General features: G+C 40.9%; 1 protein-coding gene across 2 annotated transcripts in view; it reads right to left on the reverse strand.

Moving 5' to 3' along the window:
* The window catches only part of CNTN3 (contactin 3), a 250576-nt gene that overhangs the window by 180954 nt on the left and 54281 nt on the right, over positions 1-15341 (reverse strand). For both annotated transcript variants that reach the window (XM_050957331.1, XM_050957330.1), the window contains exon 2: positions 4212-4328. In XM_050957331.1, the coding sequence (XP_050813288.1) occupies positions 4212-4266 (55 nt within the window). In that variant the 5' untranslated portion in view covers positions 4267-4328. The remainder of the gene's footprint in view (positions 1-4211; positions 4329-15341) is intronic.

The raw sequence follows: 15341 nt of genomic DNA on the forward strand, positions 1-15341 counted from the left end.
AATTAGCATGTTACTATGGAGCACAAAGTAGCCATTTAAATAGTTATTTAAACATGGACAAGCTTTAATTATATTAAACACAACTGCATTGCACCTACACAGTGCTTTTCCATACACTACACTCTACTGAATAATATTAATTATAAAGCATGCAAAAGATCCCTATGGTACTCTCAGACCTTCTCAAGCCACTCCAGAATCCAATACCATTTATATCCCTGAAAATTAGGATGTAAGAAGAAAAATCAAATTTAATCATCATTTAATTAACATTAAAATCAAGTGGCATAAGCATCAATAATACCACAAGAAGAGACATCCAGGCACAAACAATGCCGCAAACAAAGACTTAAAAGCCAAAAATGACTAGTAGTCTGGGAACAACAGGAAAAAACCCGGCTCAGTTGACCTGAAAGCATCACTAGTCACACACAGCAATGCTGTAAGTAACACAAATTTATTCATTATACTATAAACAACACACGTTTCTGTTTCACAAGAAGCATCATTTATGGCAGGAAAGACATTCACACATGGTCTGTATTTACATGAGAAAATTTCAAATGAAAAAAATCTACATCCATTGGGAATACGAGGCTCAAACACTACAATAGGATACCACTTTGGAATATGCTTAGATTGCTAATAAAGATTTTGAAACAGTTTTGGTACTGACTTCTCTCTTTACAAAATCTTGATTATTTAGAGTAAACAGGGTAATCTTCGTTTACTTTGTATATGAATTAACAGATAACACACTGCCTTTGAACGTTAACTCTGTTAGACAGAGAATCTGTAACATCTTTGAATGCTAACCCTGTTAGACAAGTTACTGATTATCCGCCTATTGCAGGTTTTTAACCAAAATATAGCGGGTACTACTGCATTTGACCCTGCAAGTAATTCCCCAACTGTAGCAAACGTAAAAGATTCCTGGAATGAGTTGGCAGGTGGGGAACACTAAATGATTTTGTTTTAAATTGTAAATATATTTATAATCTTAAAATAACTGTCCATACATTGATTAGACAAATCCAAGCAGGTAATATGCCTAGGGGAGAAGTGGTCAGAAGGTGTCTCGTCCCATCCCCCCACCTCTCCCTGTGGGGAAAAAAACTGACAAATGAAAAAAAAAAGATTTTGTAGAAATTTTGCAGGGAAATTTTTGACTTTTTATTGAAAATGCCAGAAATCTGAAAACTAAATATTCTTGGCTGAAAAGTTTTGAAATTAAAAACCCCAAAATGGAAAAGTCAAAGTTTTCCACACACAAAAAACCCAAACACTTTCTGCAAAATTTGTATTAGTCAAAATCCCAAACTTTTGGTTTGACCTTTTTGTCAAAACACAGCAGAAGAATAGACAGAACCAAAAAAGGTTGTTCATATTTCCCCTTCCCCACTCAATGAAAAATGGCCTCCTCTTAATTTCTTTTGACATTTTCCAGTTTCTCAATGAAAAATTGGGAGAGTTCCTTGATTTTTTCCTTCATTTTTCCTCTATGTTGCCTCCCCCACTTTTCCAGGGGAGGAAAAGTGGGTGAGGAAGGGAAAAAGAAGGGGAAAGAGAACGAGGGAAATGAAAAAGATCAAAACATTTTCATAGAATTTTTTTAAAAGAATTTTTTTATGGATAAATGAATGCTTACCTCTTTCCAAACAGCTCTTTGGGATGTGATGGAAAATTAGCTATCCATATCCTGGCTCCTCCACCCAACCCTTGGGGTGGATGTTCTTCAGGCTCTGAAGATGGGAACCGCAGAGGGACAAGGTAATGCAGACCCCAGTGATAAAGGGGCAAGCTCCACATGCTGGTTATGAATAAGTTAGTACCCATGCAGTGCTTTTCATCTGTAGGGCTCCAGTTATCTTACGCAGGAAGGAAAGTAACTGCCAGTTCCTCTGTAGCTTTCATGGGTTCCCTAATTTTGCAGCAGGTTCCTTACATAGGAATTCCTCCCTAAGCAGTGAGTGAGAATGCAGGCCCCACATCGGAGGATGTGGTGGAACCCTCGGCTGATGGCTTTGGATTGTAGTGGCAGCCTTTGGCCACCACAGGCCACTGCTCCCAGCTTGACGAGCTCCTCCAGGGCAGAGCCTCATCTTCCAGGCTTTGAACATCTGCTGAACAGCAAACCAGGCAGTGGAAGCAGCGAGGAGATCCAAACAACAACAGCCTCCTCAGCAGCATCCCAAGATTTTCCCCAGTATGGAAGTGACCCCCTGCAGCCCTCTCCCTTCTATTCTAGTACTATAGGACTTCCTGTAGGCCCCGAGGAAGTCAGAGTGTGGTAGGGCCCCAGAAGCAACAGAGTGTGAGGTGGAAAGGAGAGAGTGCCTGGGAGAAGCACTAGAGACACAGGGGACGCTGACTGCCAGAAGGGAACTAAGGAGAAGAAAAAGAGAAGGGCAGAATTATGCCAATTGGTCTGGAGGCGATGAGGGACGTGAAGGCCCGCAAACTTGAGTGTTAATTCGTAACCAGAAGGCAGCCCTAAAAAGAAAGGCAGTTCGTATTTCAAAACATCAGGGGCTTTTTCTCGTCTGTCTTCTAATGTTTGAATTCATGGTGTTCGTGACACTGGCACCCCAGCTTTGCAAATGGGAAAAATTGAATCTCAGGGAGGTTACCTGACTTGCCTCAGGTCACACTGCAAGTCTGCAGCAGAGTCAGGAGCAGAACACAGGTCTGCTGGGTATTAGTCTTGTGCCCTGAAGTGCTCCGATTTATCTATATGCCAACACCCATAATCCAGCACACCCTTCTGCACACCAATTAACATTGCCACCAGCCAGAATATAGGCATATGTTAATAGTGCTTTTGCAGAGAATAAACACATTTGTTTGGTGTAGGTCCCAAATTTGGCCCATAGTCTGTTTATAGATTTTGTGTTTTGAGCTGCCTTTCATGTTTTAAAGAAAACACAATTGCATTTCTCCTAGAGGGAGTTTTAGTTCCAGATGTAGGAATTTTGCCTGCAGACATTATTTCTGCAATTAATACACTACTTCAGAAATAACAGATTGGTTCTCCTCCTCCACTTCGACAGGCATCAATGAGTCAATCACCAGATCCTGCTCTCCAGATGGATCATCTTTAGAGGCCCACTTAGCAAGACAATTGTCTCTAAATCCACATTCACGTGCCTAGATGCAAAAACCTATGAGAGAGACCATCCGTTCAGGGTTTTCAACAAGGCAGGAATGTGTTTGCTGTAGAATAGCCCCCTGCCACTTCAGGTCTCTTCTCTGGTTCTGGAGTTAGTCTGTTACCTGTGCTCTGCCTTGACTTGCCACGTGATTTATTGAAAAAGAATTTGTCTTTTCTCTTCTCTCATTGCAGATTTGAGTGCATCCAAGAGCTTTATTGAATGAGGTAGCTCAAAACAACACTGAACTCCTTTGGGATGACCGCTGATAGAACAATAAAAACATACTGACACTACAACTGCTGGATGAAGAAGGTATGTGTGGGGTGGAAGGGCATCTTTGAGCACTGTGGGCAAATTCTGCTTTTTGCAGTTCCAGTGAAGTCACTGTGGATGTGGTTACCACAATGTAGCTACAGAGGACAAGATAGGGCTCTTCGTTCCTTTCCACCTTCTGAGATTATTAGAGATTGTAAACAAGAATACACACAGAACACAAGACCACAAAGCAAAATTAGGAGCCACTGCTGCTGCTGACCTCAATGAAGCAAAGAATGAAGTGGTAGAAAAGTTAAGGTCATAGCAGGAGAGCAGAACTGGAAGGCATCAAAAGCTCGAGACAGTGTGAATTAGTTGGGCTGCCAGAGTGGAAAAAGCCAACCTACAAGTTGTGAATTGTGATGGTGAGAGTGCAATAGTATCCTTTGTGAACAGATCCATTCTCAAGTATATGGACTTGAAACAAAAGCTGAAGCAGTCTGCCTGGACTGAATTGCAACATTTCCCATCTAAACTTAATACCTACAGATTTTTTTTCAAAATATTTGCTTCGCTACAATATAAGCATAACAACATCTGCAACATCAAATCTTTTACTTGTTTGAATAGTGTGGCCCAATGTAAAACAAATAGAGCAGTTATTTTAGAACGCTATTGACATTTTAAATTCTACAATGCATGTTCGATTTCTATATAGTTCAGCTTGGCACTTTCAATATTTTTTTCCCTTAAAGAAGTGACCAAAGTACAGTTCAAACTTTAGAGATTATCATATATTATTACCTCCAAGGCAGCCAATAAAGGAAAGCAGGAACAACTGTTTCCACGGTAGCACCATCTTCAATTTCCAAAAGTTAGTAACTCTTATCCAGCCGCAGTCTTCCACGCAAAGCCTTTAATCTGTTAAAACAATATATACACACAAAGTATAATCACAGGATCCAAACGAAAGCCTCGTTTCCTTATGAAAGCACTTTTTAATAATGGCAGATTGAGTCACTTAAATCCTTAGAAATTACTCTCTTCTATTTAGGGCTCAATCATGAGCCATAGAAGAGCACAAACCTATAATTAGAAGTGCAATATAGCACAGCATTGATTGGAAATCAAGAAAAGCACACAGGCACGCATGTGAGTTTGTTCCCCCATGTCCATGTAAATAGCACGCCAATATCAAAGCAATATAAATGCAATAAGGCCCCAATCCAGCCATGCAGTTAAGTATGTGCACAGTTCCAATCACGTCCGATTTAGTGGGATTACTTCTGCACAAAATTTAGTATGTGCTTTAGCTGCCTTGCTGGATTGGGGCCTAAAACTACACAGATAGATTACACAGGGTGCAAAGAACAGTAGAGCTGCTCAGTTCCTGTCACCGGCTGCTGGAGGATGTGCTCAGTTTTAGAGGTGGTTTGAGATTCTCTCTCCCCCCTGAATTTGCTTCCACACCTTTCTTTCCTTCCACTTCCTCATTCCTCACCTCCTGCTATTCCTGCCACTGGAGACATGGGAAAACTAGCCAGCACGACCCCTCTCCCTAGAGTTGGTATGACCTTTAAGTGTTCTCACCCCTGTCTGACTCACGTGATAAGAATGAGAAACCAATCCTCACTCAGAGTACCATAGGGGAGGTAAAGGAAAGAACCCTCCGCTGATCTATGCTGATCTCATTAGCATTGGAGTCTCAAGTACTACCAGAGGTTTCATTTCTAAGTATGAAAAGGAGGCACAAGAGGCAAATAGTAATGAAAGTGAATCCGTGTCCAACCTGCTGTTACATGCACAGTTCTTATTCCACTTGTATTGTCATCATTATGCTGGCAATCATTGTAACACATGTAAAAAACAATGAAATTGATGTTGCCAAAGATTTATTTATGCTTATGTTGCAGAATTTTGCACTGAGGATACATAACCACACTGTAGAAGTTGTGGAGGGGGAGCTGGAGATTTAGCAATTGAGCAAGACACAATGGGGGTCCTGTTGTACCTTCAACAGGTTGTTGGGACTAGAAGATTCATTTAATAGTGTCTTCATCAGATTTCAGCACCAACATCCCATCTGAAACAAACAGGGCAGTTTGAAAGTCTCAGAACTATTGTTTCAGGATGTCTGTACACTCTGACAGACAATATCCCATCAGTTTATTCTCTGTTTACATTTGGAAAAACAGTTTGCAGCAATAAGCAACATATTGTGTTCAATATGGACATTAATTTAATGTTACCAAGTCAAGCACTCAAATATTAGGTTGCAAATGCAACCTTGATTTGGTCCTCTTGTGCGCATGTATTATGATACAGGATCCCTCTCTCATTCAGGGCATAGGATGAAGATGCTTTAGGTATGAGTCAGGGCTGTGTAGTGAAGGAGACTTGTCTGTAGGACCCATTTCATTTGGTACAGAAGTTGGAAAGTGTGTAGCAAATGAGGCAGGGGGCCATAAGAAGAGAAAAGATGGTGCTTGACTGTGCAACTGGTGCTTGAGTGCCTGACTGTGCAACTTTAATAATGTTCTTTTAACATAGTTCATGTAACTTCCTAGGTTTCTTAGAGAAAAACAAACAGAAATTCCATCCTGTGGCACCATATTTACATCCACATGGGGCAGCAGCAGGAACTTTAGATCCACCACACAAACTTCTGCTACCTGAAGTAGCAGAATAATTGACAGAGGAGCAGGGTGTCATCCTCTGTGTGGACCAGCACTAGAGGGGGAAGGGACACATCACCAGTGGCTTTCACGGATATCTGCTGAGAGCAGATGAATGGTAAGACTCAGGAATCTTGGGTTCCAATCTGTGCTCTGGAGGGGACTGGCCTAGTGGTTCACAGACCCTTCTGCCTCTTCCTCCCTCCTCAAGCTTTACCCCTTCTGCCTACGCTCCGCTAACCTCTCCCTGTCTTTTCCCTTTCCCCTGCAACTGGTCCCCAATCCTCCCCACTGTTTCCCTCACCAGCTTCAGTCCCCCTGTTCCAGCTTTGACACCATCACCCCCAGTTCCAGTTTCTCTCTACTTTCCATCCCACCTCCAGTCTCGCTAGGATCCTTAACCCAATTTAATCCTCTGAACCCCCTGGACTCAGGTGTGCTCGGTCACTCAGTGGGAATGATGCATGTATAGTTTGGTCAGCAGTAGGAGCTGAGGTAGATTCGAACGGGCTCTGCAAGGATGCAATCTTCAGAGATTTCAGCTGTTAAACTCTTAAGAAGTTCTACTAAGCATGTGCAGATGGTGACTTTTTCCAAAGGCTCATAACTTGGTCATATTTGAGTGGGTTTTCCCAGGAATACCAACAGGCAAATCCCTGATACAAAGGCTCCCCGCCAAATTTCAAATTTCTGCTCTAAAACATAGAGCACTAGAGCATCTCAAAGAAAAGTTTTCCAGCATATTTGAAAAGGGCAAAACAAAGTATTTCTCCTTATCCTTGTTCTCAGAAACAGCTCAAACATTTTGGCTGAAATGTTCCAAGACAATTTAGCCCAAGGCAGACACTTGGCGTGGGAAATTTCAACCCGAATAGTTAAAATTTGGCAAAGCTACATATGCAGCTGAAAATTTCAAGTAGGAAGTATTGAACAACCTTAATAATATGCAGTGCTAACAGCCCCACGTATAATAAGCTTAGATCCTAACAAACAATTCTCCAGCAAGGGTTGAATTCTGCACAAAGCCCCAGGCAGGCTTGTGGAACAATCGCCCTCCCATATATGATTCCTGCAGAGAACCTCCCTTCCAATTCACAACTGCATAACATCTGTATAGCAATTATAGTGACTGTTATGCAGTTCAGGCTAAATTCTCATGCTCTGACATTGAAAGCAACTTTTCCCATGGGTTGCCTCAGTGACATTACATACAGAGCAAGGTGCTGCTCAACATGAGTAAAGGTACCAGAATGGTGTCCTATCTTAAGAAAATATTTAATGCATTTTAATCATTTTTAAAACTATTTAGAAGTTGGAAGTTAGGAATGTTCCCAGCAGCTCTCTGTGGACCACCACTCATCCATAGACCACAGTTTGAGAGCCACTGATCTAAACTATTCTAGGTACCATATGTAGGTTAGGCTAAAGTATGAGAAAACTATTTACCACACAGAGAAGCAACTAAAGTTTTAGGCCTTATACTATGCTCCTCACTGTGGCATCTGAAAGCAGCCGATAAATATTACCAACTCTTTGTAAGACAAAAAAACCTAGTAACTTTCTACCTCTGAAGCTACAAAATTAAAATCAGATGTAGGCACTGAAGGTACCATATCAATGATCACAAAGAGGCAATCCATTCCAGCATTAGTATTTACAGTTTTAAAACCAAGAAAAGAATCTGCCTAAAAGAAGGGAAACCAAAACTTTTTGTTCTTTTGTTGCAATAGTGTATTCACATCGTGTTTGCCTTTAAAGTATTCCCTAAATTCAATATATATGTTGACAAGCACATCCTTCCAGATGTCAAGCAAACTGAAAAACTGTTGACCAAATCAAAAAATCCCAACCATGCTGCTTTAGAACTTCCTGTTCTACTTTTTTCTACTTCTATACACTGACCTCTACAGGTGGCAGATACTTTCTGTACTTGTCATATACCATGACGTACTGAATTTATGCTAGGGAAGGCATACTTACCGTAATATACTGAAATGCATTCATAATTGTAATGATGTGGAAGGAATTTGAAATTCAGAATGAGCAACAGCTCAAATGTTTGAGCTTACTTGACTTAGCGCAATCGGCAGTAAAAATGGGCAAAGGGATTAGGATTTGCTTAAATTCTATTGATGTGACAGCTGCATGACAAGTATAGTTTTTTGTCCGAGACAAAACCCTGAAGCAATTTTGTGTGGCAAGAGAATTTACCACACATTTGACTATTTCTCATGTTTATAAAGGAAATCCCCGAGCCCCATGATTAAAAAACAAATACTGTTGGAAACCTTAAGTTATAGAAGAACCCCCTCCGCACCAAAAACATGAAAACTATGAAGCACTAATAGTACTGTTCAGCGTACACTGCTACTGCAGTGTTTTTACAAAAATTTATATGAAAAAGTGCACTAAATACCATTACACACGTGACATTGTGGTACAACGGCGTTCACATAGGTTACTGTGCTGTAACTGCACAGTAAATTTGCAGAGCACAAGGAGCTAACACAGTCAGTGAGTCTGATGCTGTGAGGGGTGAACGGCTGCTCCGAAACTTGCTGAGGTTCAAAGACAAGACATTGGGTAACTGGTTCCATGCAGGAGATAAGGAGATTGAGGAGGAGGAAGGCAGGAAGGAAGGACTGCTCGAAGAGGTGCTTTTAAAAGTGGGATATTAAAGAGGACACCAAGCGCCTTGCAGGCAGAGAGAGGGAACTGTTTCAGGCACAGAAGGAGAGTATTTTTCAGGAAGGGCAAGGCAATGAAGGGGACAGTAAAGCTAATAGACTGGGAGAAGCATAGGGAATGGAATGGCTGGAGAGGAGAGCTTACCTCAGTGCTTCACAGCAGAGAAGTTGGACAGGAAGAAGTTACAGTAACCATGGTAAGAGATGATCAGAACATGGGCAACAGGTTTTCGAGTAGGAAAGGGAAGGAAGATCTTCAAAAGCGGGAAGTGGTTAGAATCAGCAAGCCCCGGGAGAGGGAAGGTTAAAGGTTACACCGCTGGTGCAAAAAGTGGATAATGGAGTTGTCAATGGAGCTAAAGAAAGGAGAGACAAATGTTTAATACAATCCAGCTAATCTTTGGGGAGAGCACATTTCCCTAAATGGCTGGGTTGGATCATGTGGGTAGAGGGTGCAGCGTGAAGTTCTGGTAGGCGGAGCTCAGTCAAGGCCATGCTTTCTCCTCCAGCATACATATCAATGATCCTGATTCCCTACTGCTCCCTGCTGGCACCTCATCTGAGCAGTTAGAAAACAGAGCCCATCACAGCAGCAGTTGTGGCCGGGAGAAAGGAAGAACAAGCATAAAGTTAGCCAAGTGGGAGAGCAGGTGGCTAGCAAGCAAAGAAAAGGAAGGATGGGGGATGTTTCCTGGTATGGGAAATTTTATTTGTTTTGTAAAGGTGAGGAAGAGAAGGTCAAGGGAGACAAAGTGACCACTGTGGGTATGGAGATCCTATTAGGCTGAGTGTAGGACAGAGGACCGGGAGATAGGAACAGAATTCATTTGGTCCCCACCGCTCAACATGAAAGCACTCACATTTGTCCTGGGGGCTGAAGAATGCTGTTAAGACTGGCAGATTTGAAATTAGGCCCATCATGCCAGCTATCCCTGGGAGAGCATGTGATGTAAAAGCCCAAGAGGGGGCATGCAGGAGGTAGGACATTATGCATTGCATCTGTTCTGCCTCCTATCTCTGTTCTTGCCAGTCAGTGGAGAGACTGAAATTTACAAGAATCCTGAACTCACTCCCCTAACAAAAGAGCAGCACCATTGGAGAGAGTGGAGGGACAGTAAACGTGCCCATTGGCGTACTGCTCATGTTAGCACACTGGGTTTTGTCCTTGCTGACTTGCTTAGCTGAAATTATATCCATGCTGGAGCCCTGCCTTCTGGAATGATGAGAGCTTCATACAGTATCAGCAAGCTTCTAATAAATTTTACAGGGATTATGATTGTGCCTTTCAACTTTAGAAGCTTGCTTTTCCATTTAGCAACAGTGATTAGGGACAAATTCTTATGATAAAATAATTTTACTAGTCATGTAAAATTATACACTGTACAATTATACGCAAAAAAACCCCTGTGCTATGGCACTTTTAGCAAAGACTGGAAAAGGGAACTGTTAAATAACTCAGAAATGATTGCATGGATTTGAAAACTTTTTAAAATACTTCTGGACAGAGCAAAGCATGAAAACTGCATGAGGTCCCATAAGCACTGTTTTGAGGAAGTTAAGAAATTAGAGTTTTAGAAAGGACAACTCATTCTAAACCTTGATTATAGTGTTGCACGAATACCTGTAGAAAGCATGCTAGCTTGCCAGCTAATTAACCCTTTGGAGCTGAAATTAAATTGTCATGCTTTTTTCAGTCTGCCCAGCTTTTATTTATTTTTATTTTTTTTAAATGCTTGGCCATCTCTGTATTACACAAAAGTTCACTTCTCCAGTGTCTCTGCTATTCAAAATGTCGCACTTAATATTGTACCAAGGTACAATTTCCTGCCATATAATTGTACATCCATGTCTACTAAAAAAATAATTTCCTCATATGCATTCATTATATATTTGCTTGCCTACTTCCCTTTAGCAATAATCTCCCAGTAAGATCTTTTGACAAATAATGAGACATCATGGTAAAAGTCTCTTGAAACTCCTCTGCCATTTAATCATAAATAGCAGTTTTCAGATTTAAACAGAGATATTCAAGAAATCTGTGCCCTATTAAATTTGCCAGGTCAGTGCACTGTTGTTCTGCATATTAAAGGGTTCTAGATGCATGTACATCACATTGCCATTTTGTTCCTATATACGAACATATAACAACACTGTAGGGTGGATTAGACCTTTTAGTCACAGCCCTGAGCTGGAGGCAGTGCAGAACTACCCGACCCAGAGGTTGTTTGGGGAAGGATTGTGCTTTTAAGGTCAAGGAGAGGTGTGCAGTAGAGCCTGCTATAGTCAGTATAAATAACCCTATCTGAAGGTCAGTGTGGAGGGAGGTGAGGCCCCCACTTCCTGTCATGACAAAAAGAAAATCAGTCTATCTTAAGTAGGAGGCATTAACTGAAGAAAGCAGCTACAATTACTGCAATAAACTGGCTTCCACACAACTCATGTTCCAGCTTTGTCTTCCTTGTTTACCAGGGGCCATATCTCATCTGGTACCCTGAACAGCACATGAGACCTCCTTCAGCCAAATGATATACAGTACTTTGTAAACATCATTACACTCCCACGTGTCCCCTGTGCAGCTCTGGTCATCTCCAAAGCATAGAGAAGGAAACACTCTTGCACCCTTCTTTTAGGAAGGGCTACTACTGCCCCATACGTGGGCCACATATGGATATGAGTCAACAACAATCCGGCAATATTGTGTGTCATATAAAGTTATTCTCTTTCTTTCAGCTGAGTACCAGACACCAATAAGGGGAGGAGAAGAATATTCTAGTATTTCAGTGTAAGTTTCACAAACTCTGGGCCAAATTCTACTCATTTAGGCCTGAGAAAGTCTATCCAGGAATATGACACTGCACAGAATCCACCTCACCACCTTTATTTGCTCTTCACTCATTTAATGTTCCTGAAAAGTCAGCTAGGGAATAGCATTAGCTTAAATGTCTTTTGTATATTACCTAAGAGGGGCAAAGGGGGGAAAGCCTGGAAGTGACAGGACACTCCATTAGTCCCACCTGCAATTGTCCACCTTCCAAGCCTTATCTCATTCTCCTTTCTTAATTTCATGTCTGTCTGACCCTTATTGTAATTCTTCCCCTTCTTTGTCAATAACCAGGGTTTTAAAGACAGCAGGAGCCCAGAAGTCTTTGTTACGTGTTTGCTCTCAATCTCTCTGTCCCAGCTTCCATGCTCTTTGCTACTCCTTTCTATGAAGAATAAACATTCCTACATAAAAAATAAATCCCTATTGGTTATTTTTCTTTTCTATTGTGTACACTTCTAATGTGAATTCTAGTTCATGAGGAAACTCTAGGGAGCCATTTGCCCAAATAGCACACTTTAAGAAGGTTTAGCATTAGTGCACCTGCAGGCCAAATTCAAGTCAAAGAGTTTCACTGATGCTAACAGAAATGGAATTTTGCTCAATAGATCTTAGTGGGACACTGATAGCTAACAGTGTATCTGGACTTATTCCCCACCCACATCCGTCAACAAAATAGATTCTGTTCTCAGAGGTAATGCACGTCATCCAAATTCAAACTGTGAAGTAAGGGATAATTCTTACTGCATTAAACTGAACGGTGTCTTGAATTTATTGTTTTAAATATGTTGAGGTATTTTCATTGGTACATGTTCAACCTAGCCCAGTTTTACAGTGATTGTGGAGCTCCAAAGCACTGTTGGAGAGCCGTCTCATTTCACCTGCTATTGTTTCCTTTACTGGCATTTCAATTAATTCTACTGAACAAGTATTTGCTCACTGAGAAGTAGTGAAGTAAACCTGTCATTAAGATGCTACTGGAAACATTGTGCATGCAACTGATTTTAATTTGTACATCTGCATTTTTGAGGAAGGATGGGAGAATATTTATTAATGACTCTACTAAATCACAATAAGCAGCTTTGGCCAAAACCAATAAAAACCATGAATGTTCAAAATTACAGCTGAATCTCTGTTTCTAACTCTCTTCCATTATTAGCTTTTGCTGGGGTCTGAAATGTGCATCATGTACTATACAATCTCTTCTGCAATAGCTAAAGGCAGGAAGGGAAATTATGGACAGCAGTGCCTTGAAATCAGTGTTGTGTTTCAACTAATATTTCATAACTTCTTGTTTTTTGTCACAATCTTATTACCACAATATTTTTCTTTGTATTTAATAGTGGTCATTTTGAGGTTTCAGCTTGTTCAAACAAAGTCTCCAGAATCGGGTTTAGGAATGAGTTTGAAAATACAGGTTTCATTTGACATAGAAAATTGGTTTGTAAACATGACACTACTAGATGATTTACCAAAGGAAAAAAAAATATCAACACACTTTCACAGAGAAATTCCTAATTTACAGGACAACTACTTTCTTGCTTTTCTGGCGCTTGAAAATGTGACCTCTAAATGTTCAATACCAGAAAGCAAATAAAGATAATCCAAAATGCACCGTTTTAAAAAGAGATCTCATGAGTCCTGAATTTTGACTGCTTAGGATTGGCCATATTGAAGGGTATAAACAGGATTGTGTTTGGGAAGCTTATACACATAACAGAATAAGTCCTTTATGTACTTGATGACACTTTGGTGGCTTTTTAAAAAGAAAAAGACATAAATACGTATCCCTCCAGCAGTGCTATTAGTTCACTTCTGTGGATAGACCCTCTCTATTTTCAGTTATCTAGGACAAAGAGGTATATGTGGGGATGGGTAGAAGGGTAGTTAGTTTTATATTTAGAAATAATTTTTCCTTGTTAAAAAGACAGACAGTGGGTCAGATCATCAGTCCCTGAGTGGTGCAGAGCCAGCATAGTCACCTGTATGCCGCACACTCTCATTGTCTCGGGGGTAGACAGGGTGTTGGAGGACAGGGCCAGATATAGCTATCTCCAGCCAGCAGAATGGTCTTTAATGCACCATTCCTTCTGAACATCCCTTGGGCTCTTTTAAATTATGCCCACCGCTAGCTCAGCCCCAGGATTGGGGGAACAAAAAGATGACAATCACCTTTCCCCTCGCAGGTCCTCCACAGAGAGCAGCTCTGCCAGAACAGAGGACACACATTTTTGTGTGCATATTTTTATATAAAGGTTCAGCATTACAATAAGCTGGCTGCTCAGAAAATCTAAGTGCTCCAGGTTTGTGAAACCTGTGGCACTATTCCAGTTCTGTGACATGCTCTGCTACGAAAAATGTTTTCATCGTTATTTAGTTATTTGTTCAAGGAATAGGAGCATCATCACCATGACACTGAGTTGAACTGAGTTCACAGGTAAAGTCTGAGATATTACAAACATAGGGGGGAAAACCACTTTTTCAATTACATACAGCATGATTACCCAGCTCATGAAAAACTAGCCGTTTGCCTCAGACTGTTGATTGATACAAGTTGAGGATTCTGTACGTTACAAAAGGTTGAGCTTCTTTCATCCTTAACAGGAAGAATAAACATGTTTGTAATTTAACGATCCAGTAAACTACCAAAAAGAAATTTTAGGTAGCCCAGCATTAGTCTGTAGAAGAGAGGCAAACTTTACCAGATACAGTGTCTTGGAAGTTGAATAATTTAACCAGATTTCTGCCTACAGCACCTGATGCAAGGTGTACAGCAGACTTTGTAACCACACAATAAGGTGATTTACAGCAAATTAATAATCCTTTGCCCAATTCAAGCAGCTTCCAGTCAAGGATCTAAACCTGCTTTGCCAACATTAATGAATTAAGCCTCTCAAAACCCCTTTGTGAGGTAGGTAAATATTATTAGGCCAAACTACAGGTAGGTAAACAGATTGACAGAGAGAAGAGTGACTTGCCCCATGTCACGTAAGCCCCAATTCAGAAAAGCACTGAAGCAGATGTGGAACTTTAAGCATGTGCTGAAGTCCCACGAACATCAAAAGAATTTCAGTGCACATTTAAGTGTTGTCCTAAATAGAGATGTTTTCCTGAATCAGAGCCATAATAGGTCAGTGGCCTGGACTCAGGAGGTTCTTCAAGCCCCCTGCTTTATACATTAAATGGCATTCCTTCCCTAGTCTTAGTAAGTCGTGTGCTATCAAAACTACAGGTGTAGTTATCTTTGTGTTATTTAGAATAATGCTGACACTCTCCGAAACATCTCTTTTTTTGATGCTGCGTCTATGTATGCACAGACAGTACTGTCAAGTAAAATTTAAAAAAAAACCTACACCCCAAAACAACCTCTTCTGGCTTCCATGGGCTGGCTCTCTCTAACATCAGCGTTCCATGATTATTCCAACATTGCACTTGAGGGAGAATATCATCTGTCATATATTTTCAAGAGTGTTGTGCGTACGTCTGCCACTTCCATGATCTCTTTCCTCAGGGCTTTACAATTGAGTATATAACCAGAACTGTCACGCTAACACACATTTCTCTCTTCAACACGTCTTCTCTTTTTCAGTCTATTTTATCAGATAATTAACCTAATTTTTCCAAGAGCTATTTGTGCAGCTGAAGACACACACACAAACAGGCACGAGCCAGCCAGGCAACAATTTCCAGAAACATTTCCTCTGCAAGAAACTATTTTCAGATGCCAGATGCTTTGGGGGCTGGTGCTCTC

This window comes from Gopherus flavomarginatus, chromosome 6 (assembly GCF_025201925.1).
Source record: "Gopherus flavomarginatus isolate rGopFla2 chromosome 6, rGopFla2.mat.asm, whole genome shotgun sequence".
In the NCBI taxonomy this organism is placed as follows: Eukaryota; Metazoa; Chordata; order Testudines; family Testudinidae; genus Gopherus; species Gopherus flavomarginatus.